The sequence below is a fragment of the Ciconia boyciana genome, chromosome 2 (genome assembly GCF_034638445.1).
Source record: "Ciconia boyciana chromosome 2, ASM3463844v1, whole genome shotgun sequence".
In the NCBI taxonomy this organism is placed as follows: domain Eukaryota; kingdom Metazoa; phylum Chordata; class Aves; order Ciconiiformes; family Ciconiidae; genus Ciconia; species Ciconia boyciana.
Window position 1 is genome coordinate 47270312 of NC_132935.1, and position 22527 is coordinate 47292838.

The following is a 22527-nucleotide window of genomic DNA, read 5'->3' on the forward strand; positions in this document are numbered from 1 at the left end:
CAACAAATGCATACTTTGAGGAGACCCTGGCTGCACTGCAGAGAATTAAGATTAATGCATGAAAATATACTCCAAATAACAAATGTTATTTCCTTCAGTGGACTCCTTCACCGGTTAAAACAACATTTGGAGAGTGCCTGTTGCCAGAGGATTGTAACGGAATTGATCAGTCTCTCTCTGCAGGATGTAAGGGTGAATGAAAGATGGCTGGCTCAGTTTGAAAGGAGTTTCATATTTTCCTCCAACTAAAAAGTTTTCAGACAGCCTTGAAGTTTTACATCCTGCCCTTCTGCCTTCACTGTGTTCAGAACATCTTTTCCGATTGCCTTTTACTACTTTGATGATGAAGAAGAGTAATTAGTAGTTACAGTGCAGAATTCCATCATCTACAACTCTGTCAACAGGTTAATTTGTGGAAGAGGTGCACTCTGGATACATTTGGAGAAAGCAGAATTGAGGACAAAATTATATTGCTTACTATAAACGCATGTGTCAATTTTTCTTATCTTGATCCTCCCTCTTTTCTTCAAGCGTTGTTTAGTCTCTTCATTAGCAGGAAACCAATGTATTTTTAATTTACTGTAACCAGTAACTTTAATTTACTTGCAACTAGTAATTTTCTGTTTGGTAGATAAAGGTATCTTAATAGCCAAAATGTGAGAAAAGAGATGGACTACACTCATTTTTTTTCAACTCAGAGCAAAGAAATTAAAATTTATTTATGCAGTGAAAAATGAAATTTTCTTTCCATCATGCAGTTTATTTAGAATTATGGAAAGGCTGAGAGATATAGATAATCTTGGATATATCACTAATCTCAAAGGAGGCAGATTACTTCAAACATCAGTTGTCAAGAAATGATGTTGCCCTAAGCAAGTATAAAAAAGAAAACTGTAGTGGAAGTTTATCTTCTAAGTAGTAAAAAAAAAAAATTAGAAACAGCCTGTGTGCTTAAGCTTTCTTACCACTAAACGGATCTACTTATGCAAAAATCCTCATCTGTTCTTCAGCGTTTTTTGTATTCCACCTGAACCATGAACTCTATAATGTTATCTTTCCATTTATTACTAAATGAACATGGAAGAGGAGATTACATTTAATCAAACAAAGGAAGCGACTAAATGAGGGCTTTAATAATCAATTCAAATTTACTTAACATACAGTAGGTCTAACTAAATCTAGGTTAAACATGCCCAATTGATAGTTAGGACAGAATTCCTCCTTGATAGATTTTCCTTTGTTGGTGAACACAGGAAAAACTTTTAAAGAAGTATTAATTGAAATTATTTCCAAAATTGTAGTATACATTTCATTAAGATTTTAGTCCAGCAAAGCTCTTACAGACATGCTTGAGTTTAAACATACTAGTACCGTCATTTAAAATCAATGGCACTTGAATGTGTCAGGTGTTTCAGGTGGATTTCATTAAAAGGGAAAGATTTATGCTTCCTTGTCTAACAATCCTAAAAATATTTTAAAATATGTTAGATGATTCTTCTTTTTTTGATTAGAATCTATGAACCCATCACAAATCAGGGCATTGGAGCCATTTGTCATTGTCATTGCTATGAAGCCCTGGGAAGTCGCTCACTCTTTCTGTTTGACTCCCTCTCTCCTGCTGCCGGGCGGGTAACGGAGAACTGAGCGAGGCGTGTTTTCCCTCTAAACTACACCTGTTTGTGGCCAAGCTGCCCCTCAAATCAGTCAGCTGTAGCATGATCACCGAAAGCTTTATCTGCACATCCCACCACTACGCAGACTGACGTGCCAGCTACGATGGCTTGCAGTCTTTTATGCTCTCTGGGTGCCAAATTACATGAAAAAGAAAATGTACCAGGGTGTTGCTTCTGCTCAGGGCTAAAATGAGGTACCGAACTCTCTGGGCTGGGTACATCTGGTGACAGCTGTCACCCTACATGGCCTGGCACACCCAGGCTACTCATTGCCCAGATATCGGAACTTGCGTTCAGTCTGCACCTAGAAATGTCCTGTACGTTCCTATTCCTGCTCCCATGTCTCTTGGGCTCCTCGTCTACGTCCTTTGCCGACCTCTGCTGCCAGACACAGTTCATACAGCCCAGTGATTTCTAGCATAGCTGGGCACCTGCTAGGCAGCCGATCCAAAAAGCTTGGTGTGCGTTGGGCCACTTCTGAATGCTCTGCAGGCCATCAACAGCTCTTGGGATGGTCACCACTGTTTTCCAAAAGCGAGAATGGTGGAATTCTAGCTTGTCAGCACATATTTGAAGGTGTTAATGTCAAAATGTATTTCATTGAATCTTCTTGCTATTTCACTTGATTTCTAGGTTTTGTAGATGCAGTGATTGGTGAGTAAATACTGCAAGCTTAAAGAAGAAATTAATAAAATATTAAGAATATTTACTGCCATGTTATCCTGATCCCCAAATGCTTTAATTTTTAGAGATGTGTGTATTAGACCCATACAATAGTATGAAAAGTTGTTAAGAGGATGATATATTGATAACCAAGAGTAACCACAGACAACATTTACTTCTTTCTTCACAAAAAGAAAAGTCTTGTCAAAGACTGCCCACCTGGAATTGAATTTGGCAAGGCTTACTGGTAAGCGTCGTCTTCAAGATGAAGGCCCCTGCAACATGTGGGACAGTCTGGAGCAAGGAAGACAACCTCAGTGGAGGAAGATCCAGTTAGGGGATGTTTAAATAGACTGGCATAATCAAGTCCATAGGACATGATGGGGAATGCACCCACAAGTGCTGAGGGAGCTGGCTGAAGTCAATGCGAGGCCACTCGATTGTCTTTGAAAGGTTGTGGCAATTGGGGAAGGTTCTTGACGGCTGTGAGAAAGCCACTGTCACCCCTATTTCCAAGAAGAGCAAGAAGAAAGATCCAGTGAACTAAAACCTCACCTCAGTCCCTCGAAAGGGGATGGAGCGAATCCTCCTGGAAGCCATTTCCAAGCATATTAAGGACAAGAAGGTGATTGGAAGCAGTCAGCATGGATTTATGACAGAAAAATCATGCTTGACCAACCTCTCTGCTTTCCACCATGAAATGACTAGCTCACAGGACAAGGGAGAGTAGTGGATGTTCTTTATTCTGACCTTAGCAAGGCTTTCAACACTGTGTCCCATAATATCCTCATTGGCAAACTAATAAGTGTGGGCTGCGTAAGTGGACAGTGAGGTGGACTGAAAACTGGCTGAACAGATTAGCTGAAAATCTTGTGATCAGTGGCACCAAATCCAGTTGGAGACCAGTCACTAGTGGTATACCCCCAGGCTTGATACTGGGGCCAAAACTGTTCAACCTTCATTAATGACCTGGAGGATGGGACAAAGTGCACTCTCAGCAAGCCTGCAGCTGATACAAAACTGGGAAGAGTGACTGATATACCAGAGGGCTGGGCTGCCATTCAGAGGGACCTCAACAGGCTGGAGAAATATGCAAACAGGAACTTCATGAAGTGCAACAAATGAAAATATAAAGTCCTGAATGTGGAAAGGAATACCCATATACCACTACAGGCCGGGTGCCGACCGGCAACATGCCTTTCCAGCAAAGGCAGCCAGCAATCTCCTGGGCTGCATTGGGCAGTGCGTTGCCAGCAGGTGGAGCGAGGTGATCCTTCCCCTCTACTCAGCACTGGTGACACATCTGGAGTGCTGGGTCCAAAGTCCAGCAAAGAGCCATGGAGATGATGAAGGGACTGGAGCAACTGTCATATGGGGAGAGGCTGAGAGAGCTGGGACTGTTCAGCCTGGAGAAGAGAAGGCTCAGGGGGACTTCGTAAGCGTGTATAAACATCTGATGCAAGGGAATAAAGAAGATGGAGCCAGACTCTTCTCAGGGAAAGGATAGTGAAAGCACGGAAGGCTATGGGCACAAAGTAAAATATGGGAAAGCATTTAAACATAAGAAAAAAGATTTCCCTGTGAGGGCTGTCAAACACTTGACAGGTTGCCCAGAGAGGCTGTGGAGTCTCCATCCTCGAAGATATTCAAAACCAAATTGGACACAGCCCTGAGCAACCTGTTCTAGCTGACCCTGCTGTCCAGAGGTCCCTGCCAACCTCAGTGATTCTGTGATGTCCTTGTCTAGTCATTAACTTATACTGCAAAAACATATAAAAACTCTTACTGGAGAGGAATCAGTGTTGTCCCATTGATTTTTCTCTAAAGCCATTGCTCAAGTAAGCTGTGCTCCAAGTCCCTTTTCTGACGCATGCAACAAACAAAAACCACAGAGTTCACTCTGAGGCCCCTTGAATGGTTGGGAAAGAGTCCTCCATATCCTCAAGAGGTTTTGTGTGAGGTGTACAGAGGGCCTTCACAGCACTCTGCATACTCAAACACTCCCTCAAGCTTTCCTTCAAATGCCAAGGGATCTCAGAGGGAGGTCATGGTTTCATTTAGTCCCGTCAGCTGCACGCATTCCTCCTTGTTATCTCTGCCTGTGCTTTGAGAGTGCGCAGGTGTGTGGTATGCACTGGCCCAGCAAGAAGCTGGAGTAAGGCTATCCACTTCTACCTGCCCACCCCAATGATGGACACCCAGAGTGAGGAGGAGTGCCTGGATAAGGAACTGAACATTCAGACCAGCCAACGGTAATATCTTTCTTCCAAACGACTGTGCACGTGGAGTAAGTCAGCTGCGTTTGGACTCACTGAATTCATGCAGACCACCTGTGCGTGTGGTACACACCACATAGGACATGCTGTACTTTGTGCAAAATGGTGTGCAGAATCAGTCTGCACAAGCAATGCCCTACCCAGCAGGAGCTGGGCTCCCTGTGCACGTGCTGGCCAGCTGCACACTGCATGCACAGGAGACATTTCTGAGTGGCTGCCAAACCTGGCTGCTGGGTGTCTGGAAGTCTGCAGGACGCGATGTGTACAACTGAGGCACTGAACTTTTTGGGGAAAAGTTTTAAAGGTTCTCCTGTCCCCACACCTGGGCTTGCACCCTTGTATCCTCACCTACTGTTCTGCCCAAAAGGAAAAATGAGTTATTCTAAAACCTTCTGAGATTCTGATCACTACAGCACATTAAACAAACGTGGTCTGTTGGAAGTGTCTGTCAACTTGACCAAGTGCTACTAATGAGGAATAACCATTAGGATAACAATACACTGAAATGGGATCTTTTTACTTTTAATATGGCACCTGACAAACCCACCAAAGTGTAAGAGTATGTCAAGATCCCCAGCAAAACTCTTCCCTTTTACATTAACTCAATTTACAATAAAAGTTCCTTCTCCCCCTGCTGTCAGTTCCTGCCTGTTTTGTCTCACCTATATTTAACTGAAGCCTGCAGGGCTCTCTGTGGGTGGCAGAAGAGGCCATCAGTCTCCCCAAGGAGCAGCACTAATGACAGTCGATTCTGCAAAAGGGAACAGTGGGCGATGCACCCTGCAGTGCTGGGCTGGGAAACTGTTGTCATCTCCTTGTCACCTAGATGCTGGGAAAGTGTTTCCTTTTTTTAAACACACTTTGAAATCATTTATTCAAAATGCTGAATGAAGTATGGCATATATAAAATAAAATAATTTAGAAATCTAACTCTAAGCTTCTTAATATTTTGATGACAACCATGAAAGACCACTCAGTTAAAACTCTGCACTGTCCCTAATAAGTCGCATAGCTTAAATCCAGTGATTATACATAATTTTCCTGTTTTAAGACTTAAACATATTTATGAATTAAAGACCAATGTGTAAATAGCAGACCTGTTGCTACTTGTGTTCGATAGCCAGAAACTTTATAAATCCCCCCCCCCAACGAACAATGGCATTCCTAGATTATGCATCTCTATTATTCTTGCTATCCCACCCCAATACTATTTTAATGAGAAAGGCTTTATCTGAGGCATTGTGTGATCAGGCCTCAATCTGACTAAATAGCTCCTTCAAATGGGTTTTGCAAGTGTCAGCTTTAAATTAGCCAAAGAATTCATGGGGACATGGGGAAACAAAACTTGGTCAGTAAATACGCGTAACACACGACAGCTTTCTCATTTCTCTTAAAGTAACATCAAGTTGCCTTACCTCTGAGTTCATATTTCAATCAGTAAAATTACAGCATTTCAAATTTTTAATGAAATATAACTCTTCTGTACTATATTACAGCAAACCATATATTAGGAAAAAGCTTCTGCACTCCCAGAAGGTGGCAAAAAATATCTCCAAGGTCGGGTGATACTGTGTCTGCAGTTGATTTTCAAAGTTTTCTCTGTTATAGATCTGGTGACAGAAACTGAATTATGAAGACTTTCAAAAAATGTTTCCAGAGAAAAGAAAAAGCCATGTCCTACCCCTCCTATTTAGGAGATTAAACTAGAAGTTCAGAAATGACTGAACACATGGGAAGAAACCCATAATTTTAGAGCCTGGCACAACGCAGATTGTGTGTAACAACCCAAGACAAACCAGCTTTTAGAAAACAGGCGGGACACGGTGCGCAAGCCTTCTGGCAGCCACAGGCCTGACCACAGGATGGCACTACGGGGTATATTTTAGTAAATGCAGCACACATTTACTATAACATTTCAACTCTCTACTGGCACAATGTCAAGCGAGCTAACACAAATCAAAGGCTGTGCATCCTCACCGCTCTCTCCAGAAAAAGGCCTTTTCTATGTATTTGGTTGAATAAAGACTATGCGCTTGGAGATTTGGAGGTGTGGATGTCCTATACAGGTGATCACATGTGACAGGCAAACGATAACAAAGCTGTGAGGTGGAAAGGGCAGAATATCTTCAGGTTGACAGTCATGTCACATATTACATTGATAAAATCTCCTCCAGAAGTATGTTTCTTCAAATGCCAAGTCTGACTAATACTACATCTTCCTCTCTTAAATAACTTCAGGTTTTTTCCTTTGATACAACTGCTGCCAGCTCCCTAAAAACCTCTCCCCCCTAAAAACCTCCCCATGCCACAAGAGGACTACAGCTTGCTTTGGCATTGTTACCAGCAAAAAGCAAGTGTAAAGCAAATGCAAATGTTAACAAATTGGGTTATTTATATTTTACATTAATTTTGAAGTAGTATGTGTTACCAGCTCTAAGGATATAGGGTATTATCCCCAAACTCATATTAACTGCTGTTTTCTTTAAGAAATAGCTTGTGATGACAAGAGAATATGGGATTTAACAGTTCTTTATAACAATTTCTTCCCTCATGGCTTTAGAAAACAAGTTGAGATTACATTCTCAACCTTTAAGGTTCAGTCATATCACAAAGGTCAATGAAAAAGAATGAGCACCTATTATACATTTAGAACTGCTTGAAGACAAAAACCCTCCTTGGCCCATCTCCTGTTTTTCAGAGTTTGACCCATGGTTATTTTGCCTTCTCTAATTTTTTTTTTTTTAATCATTTAGGGTTGGCAAGACCATAAACAGCAACACAAGGTACAGAATACTAATGAAACATGAATTGTGTATTTCCTTGAATATAAAAGATGTAATATTTTACATATATGCATATTCTTAAGCTGATCCTTATTCTATTAATTTAAATAATTTCTTAGGTAATGTGGACTGAATTTGGCCCATAACATTTTCACCTATTAAAATTAATTAGAGAGATAAGCTGAACTTAATGCTTGGGTAAGCTGCCTGATACCAGAATTGCATTTTTCACCCCCAGAACAGAAGAAACACACTAAAGAGTGATGGCATCTGCTTCTCTCTTTTGGAGAGTTTGGGTCAATCCAGAGGGTTTCTGGGACCAAATCCCAATATCGACCTCAGCTGTTGAGAGCGAGAGCATTGCTATGAAGTAGGATGTTCTTGTGACACGCAGGACTTTGGTGAAAAAGCATCTTACGCCTGAAGTCATAAGGACAGTTCAGACTCTAATCTTAGTTAACCTTTTGCTGAGATTGATAATGGAGGTGCTCATTACTGCCATAGGTTCAAGCTTTCATAGGTATTTAAAGACCTATTACATTGAAAACAACAGGGTTTATTTGCCCCAAAATCTTTTGGGATCTGAGCTATAATCAGCTTTGAGATAGGGAGAGATGGATCCTGGTATCTGGAAGATCCATTTTTTTGGTATAAAATTCAACTGAGTAGAAAATATCTCATTCAGACAAACTGTAGAGAATATTTGACTAAACTCTGGCTTTGTGTTTGCACAATCTTTCCACATTTGCCCTCCTGCATATTCATATTCAAAGCAATGTCATATTCAAAGCAATGTCTTCTGCAAGAGCCTCACCATGCTCCAGTTCCCCGGCTGATTTGCTCAGTAACCAGAACACCAGTACCAGGAGGCAACTGCAGTGGCTCCCATTGCAGCAATTTGCAATATCACACACTAAAACTTCACATCTCTTAAGGAAACAGGTATGAGGAATAGGCCAAGAAAAGGAGGAAAGCTCCAGTTGACACAAACATAGCTCAACAATCAGCAACAATGAGAAAGGAAACAAGACTGCAGAATGTGAAATGACAGATAAATGGGATTTAGGTGCAGTCCCACACATCTATACTTCCTCCTCTGTGTGACAGAAGCTCTTTAATGATGTTGTCAGGGCCCCTAGATGGAGTAAGAGTCTCGATGTACGTGGCCACTTATCTGTCATCCTTTATTTTACACATGCAATCCTTAAAGATATCCTGCAAATCCAAGACAAAATAAGAGTTTCAAGGCAAAATATAGATGAATGAAATGTGGAAAATTAAATGCAGGGAAGATCAGCACCTTTACAAGAGATGCAGTATGATACTAGTGTTGGCTTCATTTATCAGAAATTGAGTTCAACCTCCTCAAGCAATATACACCGAGAGACTGATTCATTCCTTCCTTCATGCCATAGCAATGTCAGTGAGTTCAAAAGAGTTACTTTCCATTTACTTTCTGTCAGGAAAGGAGACATCCATCTATCCATCCACATGGACCGAAGAGAAGGCTGAGCATACACAGAACTTCTGGAATTAGCCCACAATTTGCACAGTAAAGCACCAAAGACTGCTTGCAAATACCCTGCTAGAAATCCATTGCAGCCAACAACAATATCGTGGATATAATTCAGTCTGAATTCAGCCTAGAAATGCCTTAATTCAGCACAAGGAAAACTGCCTCTGTAAAGCCATTGTATATCACAAACATTAATGCCAGGAAGCTGAATGTTCATTGTGTAGAGTCCCAGAACTGTATTAATAACAAAGCACACTGAGGACATTACATTGTGCGGTCTCTTCACACTTACACAAGCAGGAAATTATTTTTATGGCCAACATCTTCTGTTCTCACAATTTGTCCTAGCATACCAGATACATGCTGTATGAAATCTTTCACCAAGACTTACAGAAAATAATCCTAGGTGCAGCTGGGGGGTAAAAATATGAGATAACAGTTAAGCTAAAGCTTCTCTTTGAATATTCTGGGTGTTATGAAGTTGATCTATATTGTTAGAGGTACACAGACTGACTTTTGATGCAACTCTGAAAACAAATGAACATGGAAAAAAATGCTTTGGGAATTACAGAAGGAGAGAATTATAGTAAAAATTATGTCAGGCCCCACACTCTGACTGTCCTTCTGTGGACTATTTGCCGTCTTCACCCTGAAGAAACCCATAATTGCTGAGAATACGGACAGCCAGCATCCTCGCTGGCTCCGCAGCAGTTTTATTCGTAAAAATTACTGGGGATGGATACTGAAAGGGAACAAGGAAAGGCTGGAGACAGTTCGGACCATCTATGGGAGGCTGCAGCAGAGATCACTGTTTAGGCAGGAAGATGGTGCAGTCTGTGCAGTTAAGGTGGAGGAAAGCTGCGTATTGCCTACTCATTCTCCAGAGCTGTGACAGCATCAAAACCAGAAAAAGGTAAAAGATCCTCAGCAAAAATCCCAACTCAGCAGACACAGTGGAGAAGGACACTTTGAATGTAACACAGACAGGGCAAAATGCTGCAGCTTATCTTCTTAGGAAAACAATTTTCTGCAAGGACATAAAAACAGTCCTTTACTCTCTACAGAAAGCACATATGGACTGAGCTCATTTATGGCTCCTCAAGACTTACTGCTTTGAGTCCAGAATGGAGGCAGGGCTGGTTCAAGATGATGGGCTGAAGCTCCCTAGGAACAAAGGACCATGATCACCAAACTCACTGATATCTGCTCCAAGGAAGACTTCTTACTTTTTTTCCCCCTTTTCACATAAATACGTTGTCATAAGGCAAAAAGCTAAGAGCATGACCAACATGCGGCAGGCATTAAGTCACGCTGCTTCATGCACTCTGGCACATTATGGAGGTGACATCGGGACAGGCCCAGCCAAATACCCAAATGGGACAGACCAGAACAGCCCAGGGAAGGAGAACAAAGGCTCAAGTGTAAGAGAGGGTTTGCCTGAAGAAAGGTGCTTGGAGCCAAGAGGATAACAGGAAAGGAGAGAGCAGCCAAGAGAATGAGGGTTGCAGAGAAGTCAGAGATAAAGCAAATGCCACAGATAATGACATGAAGCTGAAGAAGGGACAGGGAAATGATGAAGAAGGAGACTTAAAAACACAGTTACAGTTTGAGGGGGAAAAAAAAGAGGGTGCAAGAAGAAAAAGCTCTCACGTGAAGAAGCAGCATCCCTCAGAAGATACGGTGATCCTGTTATCACGAAGGTATCAGTTTGTTTGCATGAGACTGTATGTCTGCATATATTTTGCAATGTTTAGACTGTCTAGAAGAGTGCTAAGCTAATAATAATTTATTTTATTTTGTTCAAAGCGTTCATTAGGAGGACTGATGTGAAATAAGATGCACAATCTTTCTGGTTTTGGGTAACTAATCGAAAGCCTGCCAGACCAAAGGTGACTGATGCCTGTTACCAGTAGCAGATGTTCAGACATCAGTGGGGAACTGAACAGCCTGTCCAACCTTAAACCTGCATCAGAAAAGCCATCAGAAATAGCACAGTGAATGGCAGTTATAGCAGAGTTCAGGAAGTCAGTAAGAAGAGATTTTCAGCTATGATCCAATTACAAAAGCTGTCTACATCAAGGCAGGGCTGAGCCACCTGTGTAGCAGAGGGCAGTGTGTAGGTATACTTGGGACGTGGCCTAGTCTACGTGCCTGTCAACTTCTGACTCAAAGGAAGCCAATTCAGTCATTTTCCTCTGTAAAGGGCAAAATAATATTAGCTGACAAACTTTTTCAACGCAATTTTTAACAGGAGACACTTGGAATCACGGGTATGTTTGAAAAATCAACCTCCGAGCAAATGAAAATTGAGAGTTTCAGATACATACCCTTGTTTGGTTCACTCTCTTTCTGACTTTAAAATGAATTCCAAATGTCCACTGATAGTTCTTGTATCAGTCTTGTACAAGACAGACTTGCAGTGGTAGCCTTTAAGAGCAAATACTCAGGGACACCTGAGATACCACAACCCCTTTAGGTAATAACAGTCCACTTCGTGCTAACATTGAAGAAAAGTCTGAACAGTAGTCCCTCAATGAACATGCCAAATATACAGGTTATATGTCAGCTCTCTAACAGCTATTATGATCTGTCAAGCATATTAATAAACTTTTACAGTTAAAAGGAAAAGAAAATCTGAACCCATTTGCAGGATATTGTGGTGTGAGTGAACACTCACGGACTAAAATCCTTATGAAGGATTTGTCTGCAGGGAATATGCTAAATCAAGCCCTTTTGAACTTTTGATTAAATAATTGATGCATAATGCAGAATGTATAATATATGCATCCTTTCTCCATAGTTGCCTGGAAACCCATATGGAACGGCACTAGCATTTAGTCTCTAAGTCGCTGGTAAAGACAAAGGAACAAAAAAGTTTTTAAAATCATTAACTCATCTTTCTTTCCATTATTCAAGTACTGCAGGATACCAGAATTAGTAACTTACACAATAGTACCATGACTCTTGTAATATAGAGTGCTTTTTCTTTTTTAAAAGCTGTATCTCTTGGAGCCATGTGAATAATGTTATTCACTATAAGTGAACTATAAGACTCAGCTTCCGTTAAAATAGAAACAAAGAACACAACTAATATTTCCAGCCTCTATCTTTATGTAATAATAATAAGCAGATCATAGAATATTCAAGACGGTCAACAGAGAAGAATAGAAATAAGAACTCAAAACGGTGGTTTTTCCCCCCAAATTATAGGCTTTTTAAGCAAATCTTATAGAAGACTGATCACTGAGGGTTCAGAAGAATATGAGAATGCCACAATCACAAATTCAAGAGGCAGACTGTTTCAAATTGCAGCCAAGCAGACCTTTTGCACTTCTTGAGTAGGCAACATTGCTTGTCATTCAGTTTGATTGCTCTGTGACCCTACCTGAATCTATCTTGCGCTTTATTGCTTCCAAGATGGAATGAAAAACATGATAAAAACCAACAATGAGAACAGAGCACTAACCAGGAAACCTACAGTGATGAAGGATTAAGTTATTTAATCGAAACAATTCTGTAATCATGATAATTTGGTGGCTCTGTTTCTGATGGTCATCCTGAGAAAAAAAGAATGAGGGGCAAGCACAAAATCACAGAATCACAGAATCGTATAGGTTGGAAAAGACCTTTAAGATCATCGAGTCCAACTGTAAACCTAACACTACCAAGACCACCACTATACCATGTCCCTAAGCACCTCATCCAAACATCTAAATACTTCCAGGGATGGTGACATAACCACTTCCCTGGGCAGCCTGTTCCAATGCTTGACAACCCTTTCAAGTGAAGTAAAATTTCCTAATATCCAATCTAAACCTCCCCTGGTGCAACTTGAGGCCATTTCCTCTCGTCCTATGGCTTGTTACCTGGGAGAAGAGACCGACCCCCACCTCTCTACCACCTCCTGTCAGGTAGCTGTAGAGAGCGATAAGGTCTCCCCTCAGCCTCCTTTTCTCCAGGCTAAACAAACCCAGTTCCCTCAGCCGCTCCTCATAAGCCTTGTGCTCCAGACCCTTCACCAGCTTCGTTGCCCTTCTCTGGACACGCTCCAGCCCCTCCATGTCTCTCTTGTTGTGAGGGGCCCAAAACTGAACACAGCATTCGAGGTGCGGCCTCACCAGTGCCAAGTACAGGGGCACGATCACTTCCCTAGTCCTGCTGGCCACGCTATTTTTGATACAAGCCAGGATGCCATTGGCTTTCTTGACCACCTGGGCACACTGCTGGCTCATATTCAGGTGACTGTCAACCAACAGCCCCAGGTCCTTTTCTGCCAGGCAGCTTTCCAGCCTCTCTTCCCCAAGCCTGTAGCGTTGCATGGGGTTGTTGTGGCCCAAGTGCAGGACCTTGCACTTGGCCTTGTTAAACCTCATACAATTGGCCCCAGCCCATCGATCCAGCCTGTCCAGGTCCCTCTGCAGACCCTTCCTACCCTCAAGCAGATCAACACTCCCGCACAACTTGGTGTCATCTGCAAACTTACTGAGGGTGCACTTGATCCCCTCATCCAGATCTTTGATAAAGATATTAAACAGAACTGGCCCCAACACAGAGCCCTGGGGAACACCGCTTGTGACCGGCCACCAACTGGAGTAAACTCCATTCACCACCACTCTTTGGGCCTGGCCATCCAGCCAGTTCTTTACCCAGCGAAGAGTACACCTGTCCAAGCCATGAGCAGCCAGTTTCTCCAGGAGAATGCTGTGGGAAACACTGTCAAAGGCTTTACTGAAGTCTAGACAGACAACATCCACAGCCTTTCCCTCATCCACTAGGCGGGTCACCTTGTCGTAGATCAGGTTGGTCAAGCAGGACCTGCCTTTCCTAAACCCATGCTGGCTGGGCTTGATCCCTTGGTTATTCTCTACATGCCGTGTGATAGCACTCAGGATGATCTGCTCCATCAGCTTCCCCGGTACCGAGGTCAGGCTGACAGGCCTGTAGTTCCCCAGGTCCTCCTTCTGGCCCTTCTTGAAGATTGGCATCACATTTGCTAATCTCCAGTCAATTGGGACCTCCCCAGTTAGCCAGGACTGCTGGTAAATGATGGAGAGGGGCTTGGTGAGCACTTCTGCCAGTTCCTTCAGTACTCTCCGGTGGATCTCATCAGGCCCCATAGACTTGTGAATGTCTAAGTGGTGCAGCAGGTCACTAACCATTTCCCCCTGGATTATGGGGGCTCCATTCTGGTCCCTGTCCCTATCTTCCAACTCCAGGGGCTGGGGACCCAGAGAACAATTGGCCCTACTATTAAAGACTGAGGCAAAGAAGGCATTAAGTACCTCAGCCTTTTCCTCATCCTTTATCACTGTGTTCCCTCCGCCATCTAGTAGGGGCTGGAGATTCTCCTTAGCTCTCCTTTTGCTGCTAATGTATTTGAAGAAGTATTTTTTGTTGTCTTGCACAGGCAATTGCACAGCCTATACAGTCCTTGAGAAGTAAAAGGCAGGATATTGAGAAGCAATGCCTCCTGCCACGGCAGGGATCTTCATGGGATTCTTGCACACTGAGGATACTGCCATCGAGCATTTCTTGTGCACTCCATTTCACTTTAGAGAAAAGAAATACTCACTGAGTCAAAGAAAGAATGGCTTTATACTATGGTGGCAAGAGGACTCGTTTAAGTAACGAAAAGCAGTTATCAGTTCCTAAATCAATTAACATATAAAGACGAAAGATTTGGTGGTTAAGCAAGCATCAACAGGACAGATGGGAATACTTCTGAATATCCTCTGGCTTTGTGTTTAGGGAACTTTTTTGGATATGTAAGATCAGCACAGATTTTGTCATGCAGAAGAGAAAGTTGAACCTGGATCTCCTGGTGACTTCCTCAGCCACTGGGTAACACAAAGGTCACAGCACCATTTCCAGTGTGGAATCAATACTTTCATATCCTTTCCTTTTACTACAAGTACCAAATACTGTGACTTTTCATTTTGTGGTGAATGGCATGTTGAATGGGATGGGATAAAATGATATTTTAAGTGTCAGCCCAGTACAGAAAAAAAACCCCACAAGACCCAAACCCTAGTAATTTTATTTAGGTTTAATCAAATAATTTTTAAAAAGTGCTTGCCATCCTGATGGGGGCAAGTAGCTCACGCAGGCTGATCTCATAATTTGATACCCAAATCGTCAGTTTCTAGGACAAAACCAGTTTCAGCAGCTTGCTGTAGCGTCACAGGAGGTATAAGAGTACAGACAGAAAAAAGCTTTAAGAAAAGCATCTAAAAATAGTGTGTTTACAATAACTGTCATTCATTTTCAGTGGGAAATTATTATATTTCAGGAGGGTGAGAAATTATTCTAACTTAAAACAAATGTAAAAAGGCAGATCAGATCAGAGAGGCACCCAAGAGCATGTATGGAAATTAAGCTGACATGCCTACATGCCTCAGCTGTGACTACTTAAGCCTAGAAGAGGTAGGAGGAAGAGCAGGGTGGAGGTGGAGGAGGCTGCCTCGGACATTCACAAGATCTCCATCACAGTCAGGGCACAGTCACTGTGAGTCTGCACTCCCTATGTGGAAACAGCTGTACTACAACTTGGATAAGACAAAAACAATGCAAAAAAAGAAAAAAACCAAATCAGTCATGAAGAAGAATATTGAAGGGAGAAACAAAGACACTGAAACCCTAAGGTGCTGGGATTAAACTGCCAGAGGAACAAGCTCCCTTTTGGTCTGTATTAATTAAGCCCCATATTACTATCACCAGCATGGCTTTAGATTCAAGCTTTCAACTGCGAATGATTTATTCCGATCTAGGGAAATCATCAAAATCTGCTTTTTGCAGTCAGAGCCATAGAATAATCTCACAACACATTCAGGAAAGTTCATCAAGGACAGCAGTAGTCTTCCAGCTGTACAGTTCTGTATTAGTGAGTGATGTTTAATTGTATAATGGTTTTGATTATGATATGTTGTTATGTTCTACTCCTGCTGCCACCATAGCCCAGAGGGAATTTGCATGTGAACACAGTATTTCATCTTGTTTTTCTGTATAAACAATTGGGTTTTAATAAATTCACTGAAAACCAAATATTAAAATAAACCAACTGCACAATGATCACTGGGGATAACTATAAATTGTGTTTTTTGGTGGTTCCTGAATACTGGTGAATGTTGAGAGATACGTGCAACTGCTGTCACTGGTCCTTCATTCCTTGTTTTAGGAAAGCCTATTACGCTTCTGTGTCTGAATGCTATGGATAAACAGCTGTAAATCAACCCTGTCAAGATGGCATTTTCCCGGCAGTAAGGGGAGCTGAGCGGGAGTCCATATGGTGAGAATGTATACCAGGTGCTCCAAAACCCACTATGATGCACTGGAGGTGAAGTGAAGGCCAATACTCTAACGTTTGACTTTGTCAGAGCAACATTGGTTCGTAGGGTTTTCAAGTTCTGCGACTGTTGCAGACGTCATGGTGCTCACCTGTAGTTTTTCTATCTCCCTCTTTGATTCTTGCAGTGTGCACTATTTAGGGCCACCTTTAAAACACATTTAGAAAATGTAGATGATGATAAAGTCAGCTACTCACATTTTGTACATTTTGTACAGTACAGACCGGAATAAACATGTAGCATGTTTGATCAGGTTTCTGCACCTGCTTCCTATCTGCTTTTATTACCCCAAATAATGAAATTTAACCTCAAATGATTAGGGTGCTGCTATTTCTGAGACTATATCCAACACCATGATCCACTAGAGCAGCCACAGTCAGCTCGGACACTCCTGCTTCACATTCTGAGATCTGAAATGATGTAACCACTAGCAGTGTTTTGTTTGGGGTCTGTCTGTCCAAGACTCTTGGCATTCATTTGGAATTATTCATGCCCAAATCTCAAAATCTTCTCAAGACTTCTTGAGTAGCTCTTTGATTTTTTTCTTTTTTTACAGAAAAGGCATCTACATCTTGTGTTAGTATTTATGACTAAGAGAAGACTATTGTTATTGCAACAGGTCTATTGCAACAGGTCTGTTGATAAAGGAGTTCTGCAAAGTAATAAGCAAGTAGCCTGCAATCATCTCTTTCTAAACCCACCACATCCTCAAGGGTACCTACATTACCTACAGAGTTTCTCTTTTCATTATTTCCAATTTTAGAAATTGCCAGCAGAAATAGAGAAGCATGAAATGAGTTTATATTCATGGTGCACTAACAAAGGTTCCCAGCCTTTAGGATTGCTGCATGTAGAATTTTGTGTGTCTCTTGCTTTTGGGATTTTTGTCACATATGGCATCCCATGTTTGGGCACTTAGCAGATTCAGAGGTGTGCCAACAATAATTTGTAAATGCTATTGTTATTTATTTGTAGTATTAACATAGGCAAAAGGGAATGCTTAAATTTGAAGGAATTTTTGTTTGAAAGATAACATTACAACTTTTTCAAATTTATTTACTTATCATTTTCTGCGTTCTTAAGAAGAAGTTATTGCTTTTCTGAAGAATGAGTCTGGACTGGATTCAATTCTATCCTATTTGACAAATAATTGCAATGACTGATACTGATTTTTCTCACTTTGATGATTTTATTTAAACTGCCTGTTGGTTTAAATGCTCAGAGAGACTTTTATAAAAGAAATACTTTTCACATGCATAGTAGTTTTCCTAAAGTTTTATAGAATTATCAGAAAGACATATATTTGCAATTTTGAAGACTGTTTGCTAAACATCTTTAAAGTAGTCTTCCTCTTCTGAAAATGAAATAATTCTGCAGGCAATTAATTTGACAGGCAGTGTTAGTACTCAAAGTGCAACATATGTAGTAGTATTCTGGTAAATGGTGGTAAACTGTCATCTCCTGTATAATCTTTGGCCAGACAGTTTAACTAGTTTAAGGAGAAATGCTGCAAAAGAGAATGGCTCTTAGAATATGAAGGCACCTTTGCCCATTGCACACTGCCTACTTCACCAGTAAAACCCAAGCGGCTGCTGAAGGTTTCAGCAGAACACCCTTTTGTACTGAGAGCAGAATTCACAAAGGGATGCCAGGAGATGAACCTGTGTCTGTATCTGCATTAAAGGCAGCAGAAATGAACAGTGAATTGTTTGTAATAAATGTAGCAGCCTGTTAAATGATATCCCATGACTGTCTATGCTAATGGGCACCTTCAGGTAAAAAAGATGGTGTTAATAAAATCTCTTCTGCTTTTCTTGGAACAGCTACTTCTGGCCCTCAAAACAGCTCTCAGCTTCCATCCTCATACACCTTCAGCCTGTAGCCAAGAGCAGCTCCCCACAATTTATTAAATTAGCTCCTTAAAAGAACCCCTTACTCTTCCCAAGCAATTTTCTTCTAGTAAGTCTGGGCCAGTGTGCCAGGGCAGGGCAGGAGAGCACAGCTGAAAGAAGGCAGTGATGCCTTGAGTGACAGGAGGTGCTATGCACTGGGAGTGGAGCAGAACTGCCTTTGAGCTTTTTCTTTTTATATTCTCCCCTAAATGAAACAGCTCAGATGTAGCAGGAAGGTTTTTTTCCCCATGTCCCTTTTTTTTTTCTCCTGAACTTACTATTGCGTGGTGCATAATGGCAATTTCTGTAGGAAAAAAAAGCAAAAAGAGCAGCTGACATGAACCAGAGGTCTGATATTAACCATTTCAGAGCAGTGCTTGGTTCAGTGGCTCTATGTTTAGAAGCTCTGCCTTGGAGACCCATTGCTTGAAATCACATCAGGTGAATGAATGACTTATTTCCCCACTAATAAGAGAAAGCCATCTAGGAGAGCAGCAGTCTGTCAGAAACAACCAGAAGAAAACTGTACTTGACAGTGAAAAGACACATGCAATGCAGCCCATTCCAGAGCAACAAGCATTATTCCTTAAGTTGCACAGAACCTAATTCTTAGGATGACATTTTTGTTTAAGTCTCCCCCTTTTTTTTTCTTCAGAAGAGGGTGATATAGTATAACTCTTGATATAAGATCAGCAAATCACTTCTCCCAGGTTATCAACAGCCACCAGAAGGCAAGCACTGTCCATGAGTGACTTGGCACAAGCTGGCAAACTGAAGGGCACGGTTATTGGTTCTCTATGAAGAGAAGCAATAGTCCCACAAAAGCAGATCACAGGTGATAAATAAGAGGAACAAAGTTAAGATTAACAACTGATATTTTTAGCCAGACAGCCACTCCCAGCAATGAGGCTACTGCACCCTTAGGTTTTTTCATTTGCTTTGTATACAGTTACCAAAGCAATTAGTGTTACGATTTTGCTATCACTGTCAACTTAATTGGATACTTTTGTCACCTCAGACTATTGTATTCAGTTACCATGAATAAAATTAAGTGAACATTTTAGCCTCTTAAACATAAAATTTAAAAAATTAAAATAAACAACGGAATGCAACATAATAGTGTCTTTCAATGCATTTCCTTCTGAATAGGAGAAGCCAGCTGATGGGCGGGTACTAAACCCCTCCTGGGTTTTGTGTCTGGCAGCCTGCTTATAATGCGATACTAATTCTTCAATTCATACTTCACATATTAAAAACATGAGAAATGTGCTGCAGAAATGATTGAAAGACTAGCTCCATAGCTAATAACCCAATAAATACTCTCCAAAGTCTCTTCCGCCACAACTTGGCCTCTCCAGTGCGTTTGGACAGCATAAGCTAAACATTTCTGTAACACAGATACACGTAGCCTCAAAACTAGGAACTCTCTCCTGGGCGGTTAATCTCTACCTGCAGTGAGCATTTCTTAATGTACTTACCACTGTGTGTAGCACGAGCATAGCCACGCTGTCATTCTAGTTTAGATATGAAGACTAAAAAAGTTGTTTTCTCTGCATTAGTCCTCTCCCTACTGCTACTGCTGGCAAGACTCCCCTGGTTAGGATTTTTTTTTTTTTACTTAGTGTGGAAAGGTCTGGTAAAACACATAAACCAAACCCCACCATTCTAAGTATTTTGGGTGGAGAAGAAAGGATACAATCCATTACAGATTTTATACGTATTTCCATTTTTAATGTTCACAGCTTTTCTCATGACTGTGCTAACAGAAACTGCAGCTGTAAAGGAAGAACAACTGAATCTCAAAAGAAACATTTTAAAAGTCACTAATCAAGTGGGAAACATCTCAAGAATGAAGCTTAGACGGAGGAAGACAGACATGCAGAGATTACAAGCAGGTTCCCCCTCTTAGAAGAGATGTCTCTAGCTGGCCTTCTGGAACAAGGGGGGCTGGCTGACATCGCACTTACTTTGCTGCACTCCAAATAGATAAGGACTGGAACCACCATTTCTTCTCCATGGAGTTGCTATAAAAGCATTACATTTGCAGGATCTTGCTGGAACCCCCAAAAGTTATTTTACAAGAAAATTGGAGAATGTAGTTAATGTACTTATTTAATAAAGCTGTGGCCTGCATCACGACCCACCATTCTATGACTGAATCACTGGCACATTTGAGACAAGTTCCTTATGTAAACAGATTACCATTTAAAATCTGCCCAGGCACTCTGATTAGTGTCTTTTGCAATGCCGAATCAAACAGTCCCCGTTCGTGACTGATCTGAAGGAGAGATTGGGGAGTGCAGTGGAAAGCTAGTAACAATGGGACAGAAAAGAAGCACTGACATACTTACAGTTGCATTTCTTCTGAACAAACCTAAGCTTGCATGCTGTTCGGTAGGTGGACAAACGAATGCGATCCAGATCTTGAGCCCCTAGTGGAAGAGAATAACGGCGACATTTGTATGGAGTATGATCTGTGCGTATCTTTGCTAGCAGGGAAGCCAGAGAACAGAGAGGACACACGAGCTGACTCTGTTTAATAATTTTCAAGGCTCTCTCCTTTGCAGGGAGAGTAGAGAGGGGTGAGGAGAAAGAAGGGGAATGGCAGGAGCTACAGTGTTAAAAGACTTTCATAATGGAAGGCAAGGAATAGTCAGCCCACTGTGTCTGTCACTTTGAAGAACAATCTGGTCAAGCTGCAGGCTAAAAGACACACTGGCCAGGCTCCAACAGCAGGGAAAACCTCCATCTAATTTTAATATTTAACAACAAAGCTCATAACAAATATCTTTGGCTGACATGCCAGATCAGAACAAGGTATTGCCAGCAAAGCAAATTAGAAACAGTATCATGCCGTAATGAAAAGACTGATAGCAGCCTGCAGAAGGGGGCAAAAACAATGCAAAGGCTGTGAAGCCTTTCTGCATTTTGCAGAGCTATGTTCCCTGCAACAGAGACCTCAAAAAAAGGGTCAGCTCTCTGCTTCACACACAGCTTGGCCCTGGCTGCTCCAGCTTAAAGATCTGGCAACATTTCCAAAGCAGCTGTCCAGGAGATGGGTATAAACTGACTGGTAGCTACTTCACATACAAGAGCAGCAGAGAGGGACCAGGATGGGGGCAGAACCTGGCACACTGTCTTTGGGCCTCCTGCTGTATGAGACCACTCATAACACTTCCCCAAAACCTCAAAAAGTAGATGAGGAGATTGTGATTTAAATCTTTCTCCTTCTTGGCTGGTGTCTTACATAAAGAAGTGTTGCCTTATGGCTACAATATGGCCTATGAAATACACGACTGCTTATTAATTTTACCACACATTTCATGGAAACACATTCAATTAAATTTTTGTGTATTTGCTTTTTCACTGTGGTTGCCCCTGTAACAGGAATAAAACCTGTTCTATTCAGTTGAGCGAGGTACCAAGTTACAAAAACCAGAGTTTCTTAAGGAACTGTCTGCATGAAATACATCCAAACAAGGTACAATCAGGCTGTAAGAGAAGTGGAGTGGAATACGGCCCTATTCTGCTTTTACAGGTGCTTCCCGAATGCTTTCTTTAAGATCCATCTTGCCATTATTAGATTGGCCACTCAGCTGCACTGTTGTACACATGCCCACGTCGGCATTGTTCGCCCACACTTTCTTAAACAATCTGCCATCCTTTGGACCCAAATTTTTCAAATGTGCTCTGACCTATGAGATGAAAATGAGAATGATACTCTCCTCTCTCCCCAGACTCTGCTCTTTTCCTGACCGGATTCTCCCACACCATCTTCCCAGGGCTCCCAGCTACTCCCTTTTGCCAGTTGGCTGTCTTAACACCATCTGTTCCTGGGAGAAGCTACCCTTAACTACTTAACATCAGGTCTGGAAAGTTTTTTTATTTTTTCTCATCATATGCTTTATTGTCAAATTACAGAGGTTTTTCTCTTCTCCATTAGTATCTCATTGACAGCTTTTGGAAAACTTCTTTACTGGTAAAGGGGAGGATAATGCATGTAACACTAAGTCTTTCCTTTTTTAATAGGACCAATGAGTAAAATGAATTTAACTTCTTCCCTCCTAACTTTAGTGAAAGCTACTAACAAAAGCTTCCAGTGCTCCTTTATAAAACTTCAGCCTTTTAACAAGATGTAAAGATTCAAAGCAAAGTGACACTCTGGCTCATTGAGCTTCCTAGGTTGCAGTATTAACCCTAAATAAACAAATTTGTACTCAATAACGTTGCTTCTTTTCTTTACTATTTACACACACAGTGGATGGTATTATTTTGATATTATTTGGGAGAAGGTGTTTTTGCTGATAAATCCCTGGAACAGACAATTTAATTTTATCATGATTCACATTTTGCCGCAGTCAGAGATCTATTTGTCAAATAA

The 22527-nt window shown here is 41.5% G+C and overlaps 1 protein-coding gene across 16 annotated transcripts in view; it reads right to left on the bottom strand.

The window, feature by feature from the left end:
• DTNA (dystrobrevin alpha) overlaps window positions 1-22527 on the bottom strand; it is a 230448-nt gene that overhangs the window by 74600 nt on the left and 133321 nt on the right. For all 16 annotated transcript variants that reach the window (XM_072852538.1, XM_072852536.1, XM_072852534.1 and 13 more), the window contains one exon: window positions 20498-20578. In XM_072852538.1, coding sequence (XP_072708639.1) covers window positions 20498-20578 — 81 coding nt within the window. The remainder of the gene's footprint in view (window positions 1-20497; window positions 20579-22527) is intronic.